This window comes from Enoplosus armatus, chromosome 21 (genome assembly GCF_043641665.1).
Source record: "Enoplosus armatus isolate fEnoArm2 chromosome 21, fEnoArm2.hap1, whole genome shotgun sequence".
Lineage (NCBI taxonomy): Eukaryota > Metazoa > Chordata > Actinopteri > Centrarchiformes > Enoplosidae > Enoplosus > Enoplosus armatus.
In genome coordinates this window covers 725,750-745,000 of record NC_092200.1, presented here as the reverse complement: position 1 = coordinate 745,000, position 19,251 = coordinate 725,750, and the positions used below count along the sequence as shown (strand labels likewise).

At 43.4% G+C, this 19,251-nt stretch overlaps 1 protein-coding gene across 3 annotated transcripts; it reads left to right on the top strand.

Moving 5' to 3' along the window:
• Positions 1-1,584: 1,584 nt before the first annotated feature.
• LOC139304197 (xylulose kinase-like) lies at positions 1,585-18,308 on the top strand. 3 transcript variants are annotated; one of them, XM_070928080.1, is made up of 19 exons: positions 1,585-1,644; positions 2,430-2,512; positions 2,783-2,852; positions 2,992-3,072; positions 3,534-3,620; positions 3,704-3,832; positions 4,144-4,209; positions 4,294-4,366; positions 5,022-5,140; positions 5,273-5,354; positions 6,734-6,774; positions 6,887-7,002; positions 7,981-8,096; positions 8,339-8,412; positions 8,529-8,625; positions 9,313-9,371; positions 10,124-10,211; positions 13,256-13,350; positions 17,710-18,308. In XM_070928080.1, exons 1-19 carry the CDS (start codon positions 1,585-1,587, stop codon positions 17,776-17,778), a joined length of 1,605 nt encoding a protein of 534 aa, XP_070784181.1. In that variant the 3' UTR covers positions 17,779-18,308. The 3 variants fall into 3 exon arrangements, with proteins under 3 accessions (XP_070784181.1, XP_070784182.1, XP_070784184.1); XM_070928081.1 differs by lacking the exon at positions 1,585-1,644 and adding an exon at positions 1,768-1,917; XM_070928083.1 differs by lacking the exons at positions 1,585-1,644; positions 13,256-13,350; positions 17,710-18,308 and adding exons at positions 1,768-1,917; positions 12,912-13,010.
• The last annotated feature ends 943 nt before the right edge of the window (positions 18,309-19,251 follow it).

The following is a 19,251-nucleotide window of genomic DNA, read 5'->3' as shown; positions in this document are numbered from 1 at the left end:
CAGTGCACACCAGTTTACACCAGTACACATCAGTTTATACCAGTACACACCAGTTTATAACAGTTCATACCAGTTTATACCAGTACACATCAGTTTATACCAGTACACACCAGTTTATAACAGTTCATACCAGTTTATACCAGTACACATCAGTTTATACCAGTACACACCAGTTTATACCAGTGCACATCAGTTTATACCAGTGCACACCAGTTTATACCAGTACACACCAGTTTATACCAGTGCACATCAGTTTATACCAGTGCACATCAGTTTATACCAGTGCACACCAGTTTATACCAGTACACACCAGTTTATACCAGTGCACATCAGTTTATACCAGTACACACCAGTTTATACCAGTACACACCAGTTTATACCAGTGCACATCAGTTTATACCAGTACACACCAGTTTATACCAGTACACATCAGTTTATACCAGTACACATCAGTTTATACCAGTACACACCAGTTTATACCAGTACACACCAGTTTATACCAGTACACAGCAGTTTATACCAGTGCACACCAGTTTATACCAGTACACATCAGTTTATACCAGTACACACCAGTTTATACCAGTACACATCAGTTTATACCAGTACACACCAGTTTATACCAGTACACACCAGTTTATACCAGTACACAGCAGTTTATACCAGTACACACCAGTTTATACCAGTACACCAGTTTATACCAGTACACAGCAGTTTATACCAGTACACAGCAGTTTATACCAGTACACACCAGTTTATACCAGTACACACCTCTTCATGTTGTTCTTTGTTTTCTGTTGCCTGTACTGTAGTACTGTACTTAAGTACACATTTGAGGTACTTTACTTGAGTCTTTGTACCTCTCTCCATTTATCTGACAGTTTACAGAAACATGAAGAGTTTATTAAGTCTGATGTTTTGTTATTAACCAGTTTATTAAGTCCAGCTGAATCGATCAGGACGTTAATGGATCAGTGGACTGACAGGAAGTGAACTGATGGTGTGAAACCACTTCCTGGTTCCAGCTGTTCAGATGCAGATGTGCTGCTTTCCCTCTGAATGCTGTTAATAACTGTAATGTCTCGTTAATAATGTGGAGCTTTGTGAAGGCGTCACTTTGGGCTCTGGCTCATTGTGACCAAACAATCGATCCATTAATGGAGAAAATAATCAGCTGATTCATCCACAGTGAACTAATAATCATTAGCTGATAGTTCAGAATGAGCTCCACCTCAACTCCAACAGTAACATCCTGCTTCACATTAATGAGGAGGAATAATCCTCTAATGACAGAGTCTATAACAGGAGGACAGACACAGGGGGACAGACACAGGAGGACAGACACAGGAGGACAGACACAGGGAGACAGTTTACTGATTATACTGACAGTATTTGTGCAGAATGGTATTAGTACTTTTACTTCAGTAAAGGATCTGAGTACTTCCTGCACCACTGTGAGTAAATGTCCAGTTTTGGAAAATCATTTACCTGTAATTTATTTATGAACATTGGTGAGCGAGGGAGTGTGTCACTGTCTCTTTAAATGTTGTGTGTGTGTGTGTGTGTGTGTGTGTGTGTGTGTGTCGGATGATGGCCGCCGCTCAGGACTCTCCTCTCTATCTGGGCTTCGACTTCAGCACCCAGCAGGTAAAACTCTCTTTATTTAATCCAGCCTTCATGCACCTGCGCGCGTGATTAGGTGACGTGGTTTACGTACGTGGCCGCGTGCAGCGGGTTATCGCGCAGACGCGGAAGAAGCAGATGGCGGAGTGTGTGTTCGCTGCATGTGAAGGCTGTGAAGGATTCAGCTGGACTCTGGACTTTGGGAGTGAACAGTGTGTTGATGACTTGCTCTGAAACACTGAATACACACAGTACATGTTAGAAAACTGCATTCGTCTCGGCGTCGTCACAGATTCGGTAAAGATGAAAAGAACGGTTTGAAACAGAACTCAGTCCCTTTAACCTACAAGAAGCTTTACATCTGTCCTGGTTTAAGTAGCCTACTGTACTCAAGTAGAGTTTTAAGGTACTTGTAGGCTACTTTCTGCTACTTGTACTGCACCACATTTACACAGACAGCTGAAGCTACTAGTTACTGACCAAATGGAGGTTTTACACATAATATATGATACAGTTCAAATCAGCAAAATCCTACAACACATGAATGCATCACTGATAACAGTGATACTGATAATACTTGTGTACTTTTACTGCTGATACTTTAACTATATGTGGCTGATCCTACTTGTGTACTTTTACTGCTGATACTTACATGAAGCTGATCATACTTGTGTACTTTAACTACATGAAGCTGATCATACTTGTGTACTTTTACTGCTGATACTTGCATGAAGCTGATCATACTTGTGTACTTTAACTACATGAAGCTGATCATACTTGTGTACTTTTACTGCTGACACTACCTGAAGCTGAAGGTGGTGGCCATCGATGGACACCTCAATGTGTATCACCAGAACAACGTGCAGTTTGACTCCGAGCTACCTGAGTTCAGGTAACACACATCACCACTGTAGCAGCAAGGGCAGCAGTACTCCTCGTGGTAGTAGTAGTAGTAGTAGTAGAAAGTACAGTATTGCCAAGTTACAGGCCTACGATGTTACGTTCATTCAAAATGAATAAACACAGAAACATGGCTTCACATTAGCTATTAACAGACAAAGAAACAGTTTTTGTTTGGTGCTTTTATTTTGTGAAGATCGTTCTGTCGTTCAGATGTTTTATTGTGAAACTCAGTGTTTTTGTTTGGTGCCTCTGTGTCCAGGACTCAGGGAGGAGTTCATATTCATGCTGACAGACTGACGGTCACCTCGCCTGTACTGATGTGGGTGAAGGTAGGACACACACACACACACACACACACACACACACTCAGTTATTATTAACTCATTGTGGACAGTCATCTGCTGACCTTTGACCTCTGACAAATCACATTTTCCAGCTCAGTGTTTGTGTCTTTGTGTCTGTCATCAGGCTCTGGACCTGCTATTGGACAAGATGAAGAGGGCGGGGCTTGACTTCTCCCGTGTCAGAGCATTGTCAGGCAGCGGCCAGGTGAGACAGGAACCAGACGTTGGAACTTGGCTTCAGGGATTTGCTCCCATTCTGACACGAGAGCATCAGTGAGGTCCAGCACTGATGTTGGGGGATCAGGTCTGGCTCACAGTCCAGTTCCAGTTCATCCCAAAGGTGTTGGATGGGGTTGAGGTCAGAGCTCTGTGCAGGCCAGTCACGTTCTTCCAAACTGGGAAGACCAGTTCTTTATGGAGCTGCTTTGTGTCATGTTGAAACAGGAAAGAGGAATATTTTATTTGGAGCAGAACTAAGAGCCCAAACCAGGAAAAACAAATCCATCATACTGTTTCCTGTTTGTATTTTAAGCAGGATGGCGTAAAAACGTGTTGACTGATTTCACTAAATTCAAAGAAAAGTTAGTGGAGTTTGGTGGAAAGATGCCCGTTCTAAAACAGCATCTTTGAGTACTGCTCTGACCTGGATGAGTCTCTCTCTCTCAGCAACATGGCAGTGTGTATTGGAGAAGAGGAGCGTCCGAGACTCTGAAACAGCTCGACCCAGACCAGAACCTGTACCAGCTGCTGCAGGTGTGTTTATCCACAGTCAAATGTTATATGTGTGGTTATATGGGATGTGTGCAGTGTATTCATGTGTACTGGTGTGTTAACAGGGCAGCTTCTCAGTGTCAGACTGTCCGGTGTGGATGGACTCCAGCAGCAGTCAGCAGTGTCAGGACCTGCAGGCAGCAGCAGGAGGAGCTCTGAGACTGGCAGAGATCACCGGGTCCAGAGCCTACGAGGTCACGCAGTCCACCTGTCTGTCTGTCCACATGTCTGTCTGTCAGTCACTCAGCTGGCTCTGGTTTAACAAAGAGCTCTGGTTTGGACACACGTATCTTTTAGAGTCCAGGTCGATTTTCTTCAGTTTTTATAACTTTCTGTGAGTTCATTTTTGTCTTTGTGTTGCACCTTTTAAGCTGACTGAAAACTACAGACTCGCAACCTTCCTGGAGTTACTTCGTATGGATCTGGGACTCAGATATGGTGTTCATCAGCAGACCTCCATGCTGACTCCTGTTAGTGACTGAAAGTTGAATCTGTTTGTCTGCAGCGTTTCACAGGAAACCAGATCGCCAAACTGCAACAGACCCGAGCAGAGGAGTACCAGTTCACTGAGGTCGACTATTGTATGTTTATTATCATATAAATACACACAGGTTTGTTAGTTCGCATCTCACAAACTGTGTGTGTGTGTTTTCAGAGGATCTCATTGGTCAGCAGCTTCGCAGCCTCTCTCTTCCTCGGTGATTACGCCGCCATCGACTACAGTGACGGTATACTTTACATTTGGTGTTCATTCAATCACTGACGGCTGTTTATGATTTATTAATTCATGTATTTATTGATCCATCCCTTCATCTTTTATTCATTATTGATTTAAAGTGCAGTACGATGAATCTACAGAACCTAAATGAAATAGTTTGACCAATGGAGGCTGCGGTTTCCAACCTGGGGGCTGGGACCCTTCAGAGGGGTGGCATGGTGATCACTGGGGTCCACCCAGTGGCTCTTCTGGAGCGTTCCTTCACGTCACGTTCAGTCTCAGCTTTAAGCCAACATGGACGAGTCCTTCAAATGGAAATGTGTGCGTCTGCATGTCCAAACTCCATCTGCTGATGAAGACTGTGTGATGTGATTGAAAGCTCCTGAACAGCCACTGAGTCGATCTTGTGGTGAGACAGTTTGTCTGCTGCTGTTTTCAAGGTCAAAAATAAACTTTCAATCTTAATTAAAAACACTTTAATTTGACTTTTCTCTTATCGTTACTATTTTAGCCCTCGAGGCCTCTGAACTCGTGGTTCCCAGCCTCGGGGTCAGGACCACCAAAGTTTCAGCACTTGAAGCTCATTCAAATGAAACGATCTGCTCACAGCTGTTGTCCACAAGTAGATGTTACTTCACTTCAGACTGATGATGATGATTGTTCAGGTTCAGGGATGAATCTGTTGGACATCAGGACCAGAGACTGGTCTGAGATCTGCCTGGAAGCCACCGCTCCTCACTTGGGCCGACTGCTGGGAGCTCCACTACCTTCCACGTCTGTACTGGTAAGACTGGTCCACGCTGTTGCCGCTGGTCGAGCTCAGAGTTCAGCTCGACTTGCCGTGAAGTCGTCTGAGACGAACATCAGGAAGTGGAAGTGAGAACTTTGACGTCAGTGCTCCTCTCTGTGGTTGCAGGGTCCCGTCTCCTCCTACTTTGTGCATCGGTACGGTTTCTCTGAGAGCTGCAGGGTGGTGGCGTTCACTGGAGACAACCCAGGTAAAATATAAACTATCATGTAATCAGGGCCATGATCGGGATCGTAGACATACTGAGGTCCTGAATCTGACTCCTGTGAAGCTGCTTATATGTAAAGGCTTCCTGTAGGCCTCGTCATTTAGAAGAACCGCATCCAGCTCCTGTCGTCCAGAGTCTTCTCTAAACCCTAATCACAGAGCTGATTCTAATCAAGGTCAGAGTCCTCCTGCCAGTCTCATCAAGCCCTCCTTCATGCACATGATGCGGTTTAGTCCTGCATCAGTAAGAATATTGAGTGGAAATGTTAAGTTAAGAGAGAGAGATAAAGGAAGCAGTCACACTTAACACTAACTAAAATGTTCCAGAACTTAATTCCCTGAAACCCCCCAAACTCCCAGAGAAAATACAGAAGACCTGAACTCTGGATTGTTTCCTGTCTTTTATACGGTGCCTTTATTTGACTTGTTGTACTCGTGACAGAAGATTTTACGTTTTACTACTTCAAGTTTTTTGTATCATGTAGTTCAGCTGTCTGAACACAAGATGGTGCTGCTGTACCACAGCATATCGCCTGCTGTGTGTGTGTGTGTGTGTGTGTGTGTGTGTGTGTGTGTGTGTGTGTGTGTGTGTGTGTGTGTGTGTGTGTGTGTGTGTGTGTGTGTGTGTGTGTGTGTGTGACTGAAGAGTCACTGAAGATTTTCCATTCACCTATTTACAGTTTTTTTACTTTCCATATTCAGTTTTCCGTCTTAGTTTAAATATATAATCAGGGCCTGATCATCCCTCCACAGTAGGCAGGTTCCCCTCAGTCCGGCTCTGCTGCATGTACCTGGCTCTTGTGTCTGGTGCTTATCTGACTTAAATGGTGGCAGAGAGTCCCTGGAGGTCTAAATACCAACCTGAGAAGATCCTCTTATCTACAGAAATGTCGACCCTTTAAAACACAAAACACCAAGAAAACCTGAAGACAGCTCATTGATTTTTCTGTGTGTGTGTGTGTGTGTGTGTGTGTGTGTGTGTGTGTGTGTGTGTGTGTGTGTCTGGCCAGATATTTCCAGGGGGCCCTCCAACCAGCATTCATCACCATTATGTTATAAATAATCTGAAAAATGTATGAAATCTAAACCTTTTATAATAATAATCGTCATTAGACTTTTTTATTCCCAGTAGTTCGAATCAAAAACAGCATTCAGTTATTTACTGTTATACATGCTTGCCTTGCTTTCTGTTTCCTCATTTTCCTTCATTCACTTTCAATTCAAACTTTGGGAATGTTATTCGAATCATGCAAGTTTGAGGGGAATGACGTGGGGCCCCTTTAGGGAGGTTTCCCACCCACATGTCATTGCATCGGTTGTTTATCACATTTTGATAATTGAAATTTTTCGTCTCCTTCTCAGCGTCTCTGGCAGGAATGAGGCTCCAGCAAGGAGACATCGCTGTAAGTTCACATGAAAGCAGTCGCTCAGTTAGACAACATAGTCTTTTCTGTCATCCTGTCATTCATTATTAGTGTGTGTTAAAAGTGTGTGTGTGTGTGTGTGTGTGTCCAGGTGAGCTTGGGTACCAGTGACACAGTGTTTCTGTGGATCCAGCATCCTCGCCCGGCGCTGGAGGGTCACATCCTCTGTAACCCTGTCGACCGGCAGGCGTACATGGCTCTGCTGTGGTACGAACACACACACACACACACACATATTTAGATTTCTGCTTTTAATAAGCAGCAGTATGAACACTAACTGATACAGACTCCACTGGTTACAGCGCCCTCTACAGGTCTGTGTCTTTACCTGATATTAAAGGTCACATTGTGTCTTCATAAAGGAATAGTTCCCCAGTTTGATGTTCAGATTGATACCACCCTCGTGTCTGTACAGTAAATGTGAAGCTGCAGCCAGCAGCCGCTTAGCCTAGCCTAGCATAAAGACTGTAAACAGGGGGAAACAGCTAGCCTGGCTACCAGCAGCTCTAAAGCTCACTGATTACTGACGTGTTAATCAGTTAATGTTGTTTGTTTAAATGTAAATTCACCGTTTTATGTGTCAGACTATTTCTCGGCTGGGAGCAGTTGCCAGGCAACCAGCAGAGAGGAAGTTACTTACTCAACATTTCACGAAATGTCAAACTATTTCCTGGAGGGGACATTTTTAAAGTTAGCCATGACTCTGAAGTTCTGCTGTTGAAAACTGCACCTGAAGCTTCCACACTGTCACTCCTCTGCACAAATGCTACACAAAATATTAAAGGAAAACCTGTGGTGCTAAAACACATCTTTACTAATTTGAATGCACGGTATAAAAATACTAGTATTAAAGAATCAGCAGTAGGACATCCTTCATTTTGACTGAGCTGTTCATGGTGCTGGTGAAAAAGACATCATAACGTCAAAGAAGAAGAAACGAGGAAGAGTAAGAAAGAGAAAGTGTGTGTACAAGAGATTTTGTGGGAAATATGATGACGCTTAAAAGGAATAAAAAGGTGAGTTGTGAGAAGGATACAGAAAGAAGAAGGAAGCTTTGGATGGAGAGAAAAACGAAAAGAAGAGGAGAAACAGAAGTGGACGAACTTCTAGAGAGCGAGGTGGATGGATGGTGTAACCTGAAGGCTGGCCACACAGAGTGTGTGTGTGTGTGTGTGTCACCCACAGCTTTAAGAACGGATCTCTGACGAGGGAACGCATCAGGAACAAGAGTGCTGGAGGATCATGGGAACATTTTTCCGCCTCCTTGAGAGAGACACCGCTCGGAAACAACGGAAACATCGGTGAAGCTTGATTCTTTCCTCGTCCATTCTTTTCTTTATTTCCTGTCCTTCTCCCCTTCAACCACCATGTAGTTCCTTTCTTTCTTCCTCTTGTCTTCCTTGTTATCCTCCCTAGATCCTTCCTTCCTTCCCTTTACCTTCCTTAGTTCCACTTTTCCTTCTCTACTTTCCTTCCTTTATTCATTCATCCATTCTTTTCCCTCCTCCCCCTCCCTCTGATTGGTTGTTTGGTGTGTTTCCAGGCTTTTATTTTGACACCATGGAGATCACACCTCCTGCAGTAGGAGTTCACCGCTTTGACCCTGATGACAACAAGGTTGGTGACGGAGAGTATTTAAATGCTGGAAACATTTTCACTTTCTCTCCTGGCTGTGGATTTATAGTGACCGCACCGTTCATGTTCTACCTGAATCACCTGTCCTGGTCCTGCAGGTGTCCTCACTGAGTCCTCAGGTGGAGGTTCGGGCTCTGGTGGAGGGTCAGTTTCTGTCCAGGAGGCTCCACGCTGAGCGGCTGGGATACTCCATCAGTAAGACCACTAAACGGCCTCTTTTGAAACCTCTTCACTGGTTTTCATTTGTTCCTTCTTGATCTTTAATGAATGCTCCTTCATTATTCACTGTATTTACTTTATTCTTTGAGAGTAATTAGTTTTACGTTGTACTTGTGATGAGTTCAGTTACAGAGGAGTCATTTAGCCCCCCCCCCCCCCTCCGTAATGTTAACAAAGATCTTCTCCTCCACAGCGAATACAGAGTAAACTTCCTGTCTCACCTCCACGTTTTTATGTCAAATCGCTACAGACTTCACAAACTTTTTACTTTATTTTTCGCGTTGCTGGGAATCCCACAATGCCTTGCGAAGTGCATTGCTCACGACCCAGAGAAAGTAAAGAGGGGTGAACTTCGAGTCGTTGTCACAAAAAACACAGAAGAGTTCAGTGAAGGAAGGATCGGATTCTGATCAGGTTTCTTTTAGCTGATACCGATCCATTAAGATCGGCCCGGATCGTCACGGATCGGCCCGGATCGTCTCGGATCGTCACGGATCGGCCCCGATGCGGATCCCGATGCGGATCCCGGGACATGTCTAGTTTTCTTGCTTTGGTCATTGTTGTGTTTTTCAGCTGTCTGTCTCTCTCTCGCACTTTGTAATGTCAGTGTCAGTGTCAGTCTCAGGTGAGCCATGAAACTGAAGTCATCCTGTGTGTTTTTAGTTCCAGGAACCAAAGTGTTGGCGACAGGAGGAGCTTCGTCCAATAAAGACATTCTGCAGGTCTGCCCCCCCCCCCCCATGTCATTTCCTTTACATTGTTGGTGCAGTGAACAGTTTGCTTCAGATCACCTTAAATGAATTCATTTCTAAAAGCCGACTGATTCAGGGCCTCAGTTTGGTTTGTTAAAGACAAAATTCTGTTGGATTGTTTTTTACACCTTCATGCATATTTTACCTTAATCCTGCTGCGAAGACTTTAAGGGCGTTTTAAGGGATTCTCTTCCCTCGATAACAGCGATCTTAATGAAATGATAATGAAAATCACATTTCAGAATGACGCCTCGCCTGCAGTACTTTTACATATCACTCAACATTTGGAGTAGAAACTGCAAAATGTCAAATGTTTTCTAGTTCATATTGTAGTTCACTGGGCAACTTTTCATAAGAATCGTGCATTTATGTCATGTTACGTCTTCAGTTTAAGCCTTTAACTACAGTTATATGAGAAGTTATTAAGCATTGAACAGACACAGATACAACTACAGACTCACAACAGACAGTTTAACATCAAACAAAGGCCTTTATGAAAAATCATTCATCAAACTGCTCAGGGGTAACACAGGAATCATCTGAGGGCTGTTCATTTAATTGATTCATTCATTTTAGATACAAATGAGCACCTGCTAATGATTCACTTTTTAATTTTGGGATGTTCCCCCGTCGCTCCGATTTGTTTGCTTAATTAATTGAGGAAGCCAGCGGCTGTAAAGCTGTAATCTGGAGGAGAAACCGTTTTCATTTGTCTCTCTCAGGTTCTGTCTGATGTGTTTAACGCTCCGGTTTACACCATCGATCTGTCCAACTCCGCCTGTCTGGGATCAGCCTACAGAGCTCTGCACGGTAACACACACACACACACACACACACACACACCTCACTGCTGATTCCACTGATACTGCAACAGCACTGTGGAAGCCGTCGTCACAGAGAATCTCTCCTGGCATCAATTAGGCTTTTTAATCTTTTTATTTTTGCACACAAAACGTTTATTTCTCTCAAATTTTGTTAACGAGTTTGTTAAAAGTCCGTGTCAGTGAGCGCTTCTCCTCTGCCGGGAGAATCCATCCACCTGACAGGTGTGGCATATCAACATGCTGATCAAACAGACATTTCACAGGACTACGGCCACAGATACCCCGAAGAACAAGGGAGTGTAGAAAGACTTACTTCAAGGTAGGAAGGAAAGAAATGATTATTCAAGTACAGAAAGTAGGACAAAAGACAGAAAAAGATATTTCTTTGGTAAAATATCAACATGCAGATGCAGCTTCCAGGTTTGTTTCCAAATACTGCTGCTAGCAACATTAGCTTTGTGAACTAATGGTGAATACTGCAGCGGGCTCTGAAGACTGGACTGAATCACATTTTGTCGGCGATCGCTCAGAAGTCAGTGTCAGCTGGTCACTGATCAGCAGGTCAGTGTGTTCTACAGCGAATGTTTGAGCAGCTGGACGTGGACGCTCTTATCTCTCCATTAAAATCAGCCGCGAGATAAACGGATCGTCGTCCGTCTTCTTTATTCATCACCGCTGAGAGCTTTTAATGTCGGCGAGGGGAGCCCGTAGCATGTCTTCATAAAACCAGATGAAACAGATTCCCCACCCACTCGACATGAAAGAGACTGGGCGAGTGGCGAGATAGCAAACATCCTCTGCGGCTGATTATTTCACGTGTGACAGCCATCAGATATGTATGCGGGAGGTGGCGGAGAGAGAGACGGGTCTCTCCCAACCAGAGCCGTGCTTCAATATCTCAAGTCAATTGCGTGGGCTTGAAAAGACATAATGCAATCCTCCTGATGTTAATAACGAATGCTGATTCATTCAGGGGCGGCGGCGGCCTCGGGGGGGTTGGGGGGTGCGGTGGTCCTTCATGCAATTACTCTGCAACAGAGCTGGATGCACAGAAATCCTCCTCATGCATTCATCTTGCTTTAGTGCTGCAATCCTTTCCTCAGTGTTACAGAAACCACATTCAGTGTGCTGAAGCACAGAAGGAGTTTCTGCTCTTTCAGAAACCAGGAGCCTGTTTCACAAAGCCACTTTCACCAACAAGGGAGGGACGGACGGATGAGTGCTCACCTGATGAATCGGGACTGAAAACCTCCCTCCTTTGATCCTGAATCCTCCTCAAAGAGCCACAACAGCAGGAGGCCACAGAGGGAAACAAGAGACGTTCATGAGGTCCTGTGTACAGGCAGTATTCTGAGAGACCGGGAGAGGACACAGATCTGTTCTGGATCTCACAGCTGAGAGGAAGGATATTAACATGCTAACACAAAGAGCAGAGCTGTTCACCGAGGGCACAGACGTGTTCAAGGCCCCCCGCCCCTCCTGCAAAGCATCCGGACACGTAGCTGCAGCGTCTGTAGTCATTTTGTGTCCAACAAGAAATGTTTCTTCAGTTTCCTCAGGGCCCCCTGACCACTTGGGCCCCCGACGGGCCCTTTTAACAATTCATCCGTGCTGTTCACACCTACACAGTTACACACAGTCACACCTGGTGGCTGCCCAGAATAAACACAGTCTGATCTGCAGGAGGAGTTCATCCTCTGGGAACCACAAATGTGCAAACAATAAGTCTAATAATTACTGATAATAATAATTTACAATCTAATGATATTTCAGTGGGGACCAAAGTGGTGGACAGACAATGGCATCCACAGAGATCTGCCCAGTTAGGTGAACCAGAGACGCTTCGATCGTTAATAGTAATTATTAAAAAAGTCTGTAATAAGTCCAGCGGGGCCTGATGATCGTTCAGTCGGACGGTCTGGAGTTGAGCCTCACACGCTTAGTTTGAGATGTCCATAAGAGGGACAACATGACCAAGGTTTTCTATCCAACACACACACACACACACACACACACACACACACACACACACACACACACACACACACACACACACAAACACACACACACCCTTTATGGCCATAAACATCAGAAACAAAATGCAGAGTGTAAATGTGTGGCTCAGAGGCAGCATGAATATGGATCTGCAAGGCTGTGTGTGTGTGTGTGTGTGTGTGTGTGTGTGTGTGTGTGTGTGTGTGTGTGTGTGTGTGTGTGTGTGTGTGTGTGTGTGTGTGTGTGTGTGTGTGTGTGTGTGTGTGTGTGTGTGTGTGTGTCCTCTGTGTGAGATGGCTGAAAATGGTTTGACTCTGCAGGTCACCTCGTCCCTTGATAGCAAATTACACACAGGGCATCATGGGAAAAGAAGACATTGTGTGTCAGTCCCATGATCCTTTGCATCGGTGAGGTCATGACACAAAGTCCTCAGAGACAGCAATACTTCTGACCTGTGTGTGTGTGTGTGTGTGTGTGTGTGTGTGTGTGTGTGTTTTGCTGAGCTCATAAGCTTTCTCAGCATCGACCTGACCTTCTGTGTGTGTGTGTGTGTGTGTGTGTGTGTGTGTGTGTGTGTGTGTGTGTGTGTGTGTGTGTGTGTGTGTGTGTTTCCAATGCTAAATCCCTGATTGGTTAACGTCTCATCTCTGGTGTTAACGACCTCTGGGCTGTTCCACTAATTGGCTTTCAGGCTCTGAACTGGACCTCTGATTGGTTAACGGCCTCTGAGACTCGTTAGCGACGGAGGAGCCGAGAGACTGAAACACCGAGAGTTAACAACCGAGGAGGCAAACTGCACATTAGTTAATAATCATGTTTTTCTTCTAGTTATTGATTTTCTTCTTCTTGTTTTGCACAATACAAACCCTGTGATTGGCTAATGAGCTTTTTCCCAGCGGACATTTTAACTCGTCATAGTAGTTAAAGCTGATGGTGTCACGGAGGACAAACTAACCCGCTGACACTCTAAGTAGCCATCTGATTGGTTAGTGATGCAGAAAGCTCGTTCTCTGATTGGTCGATGTGTGTTTTCAGGCCTGGCTGCAGAATCTGGAGTTTCCTTCTTTGATGTGGTGAAAAAAGCACCGGAACCTCAACTGGTCGCCACCCCGCATCCTACAGCACAGGAGGTAAACACACACACACACACACACGCAGCTACACACACACACACACACACACACACACACACACACACACACACACACACAGCTACTGTTCCTCAGCTGTGTAATTAGCATTTATTAAATTAGTCACAATGTGTGTGTGTGTTTTACTGGTTTATGGAGCTTCATATTTCCCCGCGGTATGTCCTCCCCCACACACACACACACACACTGTCATGTTTTGGCATTTTGCTTGGCTCATCACTCGAGGTTGTGAAGTGTTGTGCGGGGGCCGAGATGATCTGCAGGCCTTTTAGCCTCAATAAACGTGTTAATGAGAGAGACTTGTGGGTTTTAATTGAACTCCTGGTGGGTTTTTCGTTTTTTCACCATTAAAATAACTTAAACTGCTTGAAGTTCAGACGTGAGACATGAAAGGGTCAAGAAGGGGGGAACTTACGGTGTGCATCACCGCCAGGATCCGGATCAACATTAACAGTAGAACACAACGGCACTGTCTACCGAGACAAACAACACTGCTGTTTACCACAAGGTCTGTTTAGAAGCTCTGCTGGAGCTTTTGATTCCATCACATGATCTTCTTCAGCAGAGTTTGCACAGTTGTCATAGACTTCACCTTCCTCACAGCACTTCACTGACTTGTCGTTCTCACTCCGTCATTAGAAGAAGAACCAGATGACCATTTTTTATTCCACACATTCTTCTTCTTTGTCAAAGCCTGACGCCTACAGTACCCACAATGCACTTGTCCCTCTGACAGTTGTGTGGTAGATTGTGGTGTGTTATGCTAGTAGCAGCTAATGTAGCCTGCAGCAGAGCTGAGCGGCAGCTGCAGATCTCTGGTCAGCTCTCTTCTGTCTGACTCCACACCGACAGGCTGTTGAGTTTCAGACTCGTAGTCTTCGACGCTGACTCAGGTGACATCACTCGAGGACGTTTATCAGGCGTCCCTCTGAGACACTGAAGGCTTCATACGACTCGTTTCACAGTAGAACTCCTCAACACCATCAACCCTGACGCAGAGTGCGTGTGACAGAAAACCAGTCTGCTGCTCAACTGAGATGGAAAGGAGGATATATGAGACATATGAGGGTTTCATAACACACACAGAGGAATACGTACACAAACACGTGTACGTCCATGCATGGAAACCCATTTAAACACACACACACACACACACACTGTCCTACTTTCATGATTCACTGCCTCTTCATTAAACGGCTTGTTCCCTTATGGAACAGCAGTGAAGAAAATTACATGACAGGCCTGTCACACACACACACACACACACAGTCTAACAGGTCACGTGGGGACAACACTGCCTGAGGAAGTAAATGGGAACTGATTGAGTTTGAGAGAGAGACGTTTACGCAGTGAAACTCACCAACATGAGCAGAACTCAACACGATGTCTGTTCAACATACGCCGATAGAAATAAAGTACAGCGTAACTAGAAACTGTGAAGAGGTTCCCGACGGCTCCTCCAACCACGGCTCTAAATTCAGGTCATGTTTGTTTCTTCATACTTCAAACTAAAAGTCTAATTTTGGTCTCCTGCACTTTACTGAGTCTGCAGTCTGGTTTCATTTGGACTTCTTCTTCATCATAATTTTACATTTTCATATCAGTGTTTCTCTTCCTGTCTCTGGCTGGAAACAGGAGGAATAAAAAGAAGCCCTTCACTTCAAAGATAAGAGGAAAGAGGAGAAAAACAATTCCACAAAAACCAAACCAAACCCAATAACAGATAATGAAGAAAAAACAAGAGGGGGAATTTGGTTAAAATGATTTCCAGTGACAGACGGGAACAAAGTTGTCCTCTGCAAACTCAGAGAGCAGCGAGGTGATGAAGAAAGAGAGGAGAAGATGAAGGATGATAAAGGAGGCGAGGGTCGGAGGGTTTTACTTTCTTTTTTATTTTTGTTCTGTCAATCACTTCTCAGCTTCCCAGGAGAGAGAGGGGGAGTCACCTCAGGTACGAGACTGTTCATTTCAACGTGTTCGCTTTAATTACTTTACAATGTTTGACAGCTCGACCTGTCTGCTCCTCTTCACCTTCTGAACTCCACCGTCTGCAGTTTAACGCTGATTCATCTGCACCAATCCTCGATCAAACGCAGAAAAAGCAGACAAAAATATGCAAATAAAAACTCAAAAAAGAGCTCAGCTCCAAACAAAGACAACCAGGCATCCATCGGCCGTGAAGAAACGTCAGCTCCGGCCCGAATACAGCTGCCAGATTTAGGTCAGCTTTGGTCGTGTGGGCCAGTGCCGGCAGCCAGTCTGACTTGTGGGATTTTGGCCGCGACACTTTTGGAGTTTTGGTCACTTGCGTTGGGGCTCACAGAATAGCAAATTGTAAAGATGAACTTTACAAATATCACTTCCGAACCTAAAGGACGATGTCAAAGCTAATACTGTGAAGTATAAACCACACCAGTGTAGTGCTACTGCAGTACATCCAGTGAACCTCCCGCATGAATTACCAAAATTAATATTACAGTAAGACTGACGCACAGATTATCCAAACTAAACAACAAAGTGCATCATTCGTCACCACCTCCCATATTGCTGCTTACTGATACACACACAACAGGCGTGATTTATATTCTGACATCTTAATAAAAGATGCTACTAATGTTTTTATAGACTTATTAATGTTTGCTGGACCGATAAAAACTCACACACACTGTTCAGCATCATCAAGGTCTGCTTGTCTTCTTCTCTTATGTTAATTACAGTATGTCTCATACACACAGAGTTCTATATTTACCAAAGCAGTGTTTTTGCCCTCATCACATTTTAATTTTACCCTCACTCTCATCCCTCAAACACACACACACACATACACACACACACATGCCAGCGTTCCATGTTATTCTAATGTAGTTGTATGTTTACTGAAGTGATGTTCTCTCATGTTCGTCTTCCATAATTAAACAGCACAGCTCATACATAAATAATGAGCACTGCTAAAACACCTAGTCCGCACACACACACACACACACACACACACACACACACACACACAAACACACACTGAAGGTACAGCACTCATTAGATTTAGGCGAATGAATATTCTCTCTATACTTTACTGTACAGCAGGATATTAACTATGAAACAGCAACATAACATGACAGAAAAGTGGTTCAGCGGTGTGACGCACTTCACACACTGGAGCCATTTTTGTTTGTCTAAACTCAAACATCTGGAAAGTGTCAGAAAATATTAAGACACAGATAATATGTTAAAATATTATAATTGTAATTATAATCTTACAATTTTGCTAAAAGTATCCAATATTTCTCCAAAAAAGCAAAGATCAAAGAAAAGTGATATTTATGTATCAGAACTTGCTTTTACTTCTTTCCTCTCCCATTAATCATGACCCTTTGGAGGGGCCCGACCCCTAGGTTGGGAACCACTGGACTAAACTAGCTAACTGTATATAAAGCAGTTAAACTAACTAACTGTATGTAAAGCAGTTTAAACTAGCTAACTGTATGTAAAGCAGTTAAACTAGCTAACTGTATGTAAAGCAGTTTAAACTAGCTAACTGTATGTAAAGCAGTTAAACTAACTAACTGTATGTAAAGCAGTTTAAACTAGCTAACTGTATGTAAAGCAGTTAAACTAGCTAACTGTATGTAAAGCAGTTTAAACTAGCTAACTGTATGTAAAGCAGTTAAACTAACTGTATATAAAGCAGTTAAACTAACTAACTGTATGTAAAGCAGTTTAAACTAGCTAACTGTATGTAAAGCAGTTAAACTAGCTAACTGTATGTAAAGCAGTTTAAACTAGCTAACTGTATGTAAAGCAGTTAAAACTAGCTAACTGTATGTAAAGCAGTTAAACTAGCTAACTGTATGTAAAGCAGTTTAAACTAGCTAACTGTATGTAAAGCAGTTAAAACTAGCTAACTGTAGGTAAAGCAGTTAAACTAGCTAACTGTATGTAAAGCAGTTTAAACTAGCTAACTGTATGTAAAGCAGTTAAAACTAGCTAACTGTAGGTAAAGCAGTTAAACTAGCTAACTGTATGTAAAGCAGTTTAAACTAGCTAACTGTATGTAAAGCAGTTTAAACTAGCTAACTGTAACGTACTTGCTGATAATACTTAATTGACATCTGGCCAAGGGACAACAGTTGAAAATTAGCCTTTTGGCTAACACTGGCACATTTGCAGTGATGTTGTTCAATGTGCATTGTCCCTGAGAATAAATAAAGAAATAAAATAGGAGTTTGTTTACATCGTGGTATTGGTACTTTTAGTACTTACGTAAAAGACCTTTCCAACTTTACAAACCACAATGATAAACAGGCAGGAGGGTAAAGATTTCTCCCTCCGTGTGTGTTCCAGGTGTACGACCAGATGCTGAAGCGCTACGCCCGATTGGAGGAGAGAGTCCTACAGGAGACCCGCCCCTGAGCCTCAGCCACCAATCAGCTCTTTCGAAGAGGCGTGCGCCCCATTAATGGACATAAGACAAAAAAACGTTCCGAAACTAAAATACTGAATATGATTTTGAGTAGGCCTATGATAAGTTTTACTGAAATACTAAACATTTTAGAATCCTCTCTACCTGAGTTTTAATTGCAATTAATTAGTACTGCTAGTCAATGAAAACTGATTAATGGCAATGTACTATTATACGTATTAAAAAGAGAATTGAACTGGAGATCAAATCAGCCACCAAATTAATGTAAAATAACACACAGTAAGCTTTAAGTTAAATATTTGCATTACTATTTAAATTAAAATGAGAAAATTCATTTTGTTTCCCTTTTTTAAAGTTGAACAGAAACTAGGACACAAAATATAACCTTTCAGAATAAAAACATGGGCTCCTACCGCAAACCCACATTAGTATTTAGAACAAATTCTTGTGGAGGATGTTAAAGTTTGTGATTCACAAACTGGTATCCTCACAGAAACATGAGGTAATCTAAGTGGTATTTTTTTATGTATAAGTTTCAATAAACTAAATGATGTCATGAACAACAGTTTGGTGATTTGCCTTCTTGTCAATCAGACTCAAGAACAGAACAAATACTGTAACTCGCAGCCAGATTAGATCAGGTAAGTCAGGTGAGTCTGCAGGAGAAAATGTGATGTGTGGCTGTAACTTCTCACTGAACTGACAAAGTGTTCCAGCCCACAGGTAAACAGTAACAAACAGGAAATATGAATTAACTGGAAGTTTGATTCAATCTTAAACTGATTTCAGCGTCCTCTACCTAATGACAAGCTGCACAGATTAGGCAGTCGCAGCTTCTGATTGGTTTTTGTTTATCAGTGTTATTGGTTGTTACCTGCTGCAGCGCGGTCAGAGTGATTCGTACGTTAGCTTGTTTAACAGGAACAACACAGATCAACACAGTTACATAAGAAAAAGTAATGTAGGTTAGACCTGCATTCAACACGCTGTATCCTCTCTGTTTCCTGTCTGAGTGTGAAAGTTGTCAGAGGGTGAAACCAGAAACAGACTTAATAAATGAAGCTGTGACTGAAAGTGAGGAGCTGGAAACAGCGATGAGGAGGCTGTGACCTTCATCACAACACAAATGTCATGTTTCCGTCGTGTTCTCCGCGCGGTTCTCCATCGCTGGGGCTTCGACTGGAGCTCTTTAATGACGTCATCTCGGCGTGTCCTCTTCTTCTGTGGTGGTTTAATGAGAGCTGACGGGAGAATTAGCTCCACCAGCTGTTTATCTGGAAGTTCAGTTCAAATGTTTCTCTGCATCCGGATAGAAACTCGACTTCTGTCTCCATCTCTTGTTCTTTCTCTTTACCTCTCGCTCCTCCTCCTCCTTTGGCCTCTTTCTTTGTCTCCTCCTCTAATCCCCCCTCCCCCCGTCTCCCTCTTCTATTCCTCTATCATTATACTCAGTGGTGTTATCA